This window comes from Anneissia japonica, unplaced genomic scaffold (assembly GCF_011630105.1).
Source record: "Anneissia japonica isolate Jap-2015-1 unplaced genomic scaffold, ASM1163010v1 scaffold61996_len6566_cov197, whole genome shotgun sequence".
NCBI classification, from domain to species: domain Eukaryota; kingdom Metazoa; phylum Echinodermata; class Crinoidea; order Comatulida; family Comatulidae; genus Anneissia; species Anneissia japonica.
In genome coordinates, this window is record NW_022751363.1 from 4,234 (window position 1) to 6,566 (window position 2,333).

The window sequence follows — 2,333 nt, forward strand, 5'->3', positions numbered from 1 at the left end:
CATTGAATACTACATCAATAAGAGAACATTAAAAACCAAAGTACAACTCACTTTCCTGACTGAGCCCCTTTCATATGATCTGTATATATATAAATGTCAGGTACAAACTGATTGAGAACACCTCGAGTTGCATCAACAATGCGATTAGACATTGCTGGTGAAACCCTCATAGCATAGGCAACTCCACGAATTCTTTTAATTTTACCAGGCTTAATAAATTGTAAGGGTAATAGCTTCCTACGAACTGGACATTTGAAAATGACTTCTCCACCTCCATTTGGTTTTGCTCCTCGCCGTGTGACCTGATGAGAAATTGAACACTTTATTAACATTTCATGCAAATAGACTGAAATATCTGAAAATGAACAATTATCTGACTACTCATATACTGGATTACTTCCCAAGTAATTGTTTTATTATCAGAATTTTATTCATGTCAATAATAATGAGCATAGAGATAAATATTGCAGCCATAATATGGCATTGCATTTTTTTAGAGTAAAATATTTTAAAAGAACAGACATCATATACAAAAAATTTCTTTCTCCTTTTACCCAATTTTCCAATTTTTGTTTTGGATACACCACTAAGACCTCCCCACATCACCCTCACCTTAGACTGTATAAAGAGACCGTAAAACTATTTTTATACTGCAATATTAAGGTCTTAATTCAAAGACTTTGGAACAGAAAATTGACGACCCAACAAGGGTTTACGCAGTCAAAAAAATCATTATAATGTGCTTCACCCACCTTCAGTTCTAGACCTTCACCTATTCCAAATTTGGACATCAGAGGTAAGGTCACTGTTCTTATTATATCCACCTAAAAAAAAAAAAAGTTGGGAACAGAAAAATAATTAATGTTTTTACTTGGCCACTAAACTGATAATGAGTTCTACATTCCTAATTACAATAATTATTCTTTTGCATATAATTTTTTGCATATTTTCTAAATGTACATTTCCTAAAACTTGAGATTATTTATTAGACAATTGAAATATATAATTGCAATCTTAATATCCACACAGTAATCAATCTATAATCAGTAAGGTATTTGTCATTTTGTTTATTTTATTCTGTCTGGTGATCCTTGTTTATTTATTTCATAAATATTGTTGTGCAAGCATTTAAGCTTTGTGCCACCACTTCGTATTTGTCATTTGTCAATAAAAAAAAAAAAAGTAAGTAAGAAAGTAAATACAGACAGACAGACAGACAGACAGACAGACAGACAGACAGACAGACAGACAGACAGTCAGTCAGTCAGTCAGTCAGTCAGTCAGTCAGTCAGTCAGTCAAGTCAGTCAAGTCAGTCAGTCAGTCAGTCAGTCAGTCAGTCAGTCAGTCAGTCAGTCAGTCAGTCAGTCAGTCAGTCAGTCAGTAAGTAAGTAAGTAAGTAAGTAAGTAAGTAAGTAAGTAAGTAAGTAAGTAAGTAAGTAAGTAAGTAAGTAAGTAAGTAAGTAAGTAAGTAAGTAAGTAAATAAATAAATTAATTAATTAATTAAATAAAAACATTCTGATTTGCAAGAAAACATACAAGCAAAGTCAAAACAGGGTGTAATCTCATGAGCATTTTTATATTTAATTTTATCTTAATTTTATTAAACGTAGCTTGCAAGCACTGGTCAAAGAGGACTAAAAATTATTATTATAAGGTCATATTACTTAAGACTACTTCATACCCAAATACATAGTTTACAAAAATAACAGAAAGAAAAACATTTTATAAAACTAAGCAAGCATGAAACTACATACAGATGGGTCTTCTTTGCAGTTAGTCACACCTCGTAGAATTATTTTCAGAGGATTTTTGGTGAATGGGGCTAGGCATACCAGAGCTTCTAAATAGTAGCCAAGGCCTCGATCTAAACTACATTCATGTTCCAGTGTTCCACCTATTAACAGTCCAGGTTGATACAAAAGAGTAGTACCTAGAGAAAAAAAACCAACTCATATTTAGTAATTCAATTGTCTTTGTTCCTATATTATTTAACATTACACCCACCTGTAGGACAGACAAGTCAGGTAGAAATACCTTACTAACTCATGTAATGTATGCCTCAAAGAGCACCTCAAGCAGACTGGTCAACATTGCAAGGATGAGAATAGTATTATTAAAATTTTAATACATTTTCTGCATCAATTTAGAAGCTCACATTTACTTATGATAGTAGTATAGCACATGACATTGCCAATATCCACTGTCATTATACTGTAATTTTTTTCCTGGAATAAATAAAATACCCTGGCAGACCAGGTTTGCTCAGCGGGCCACCTAATGAGGAACCAATTGAAATTCGTCATGCAAAAAATAGGCTAATAATTACCTGTT

At 32.7% G+C, this 2,333-nt stretch overlaps 1 protein-coding gene across 1 annotated transcript; it reads right to left on the reverse strand.

The window, feature by feature from the left end:
* Window positions 1–47: 47 nt before the first annotated feature.
* LOC117121620 (RNA 3'-terminal phosphate cyclase-like protein) lies at window positions 48–1,932 on the reverse strand (the record flags this gene model as incomplete). The annotated part of the gene is made up of 3 exons (XM_033266858.1): window positions 48–302; window positions 753–824; window positions 1,757–1,932. Coding segments are annotated over 3 exons (503 nt in total), but the record flags the coding sequence as incomplete, so codon positions are not given.
* Window positions 1,933–2,333: the final 401 nt, after the last annotated feature.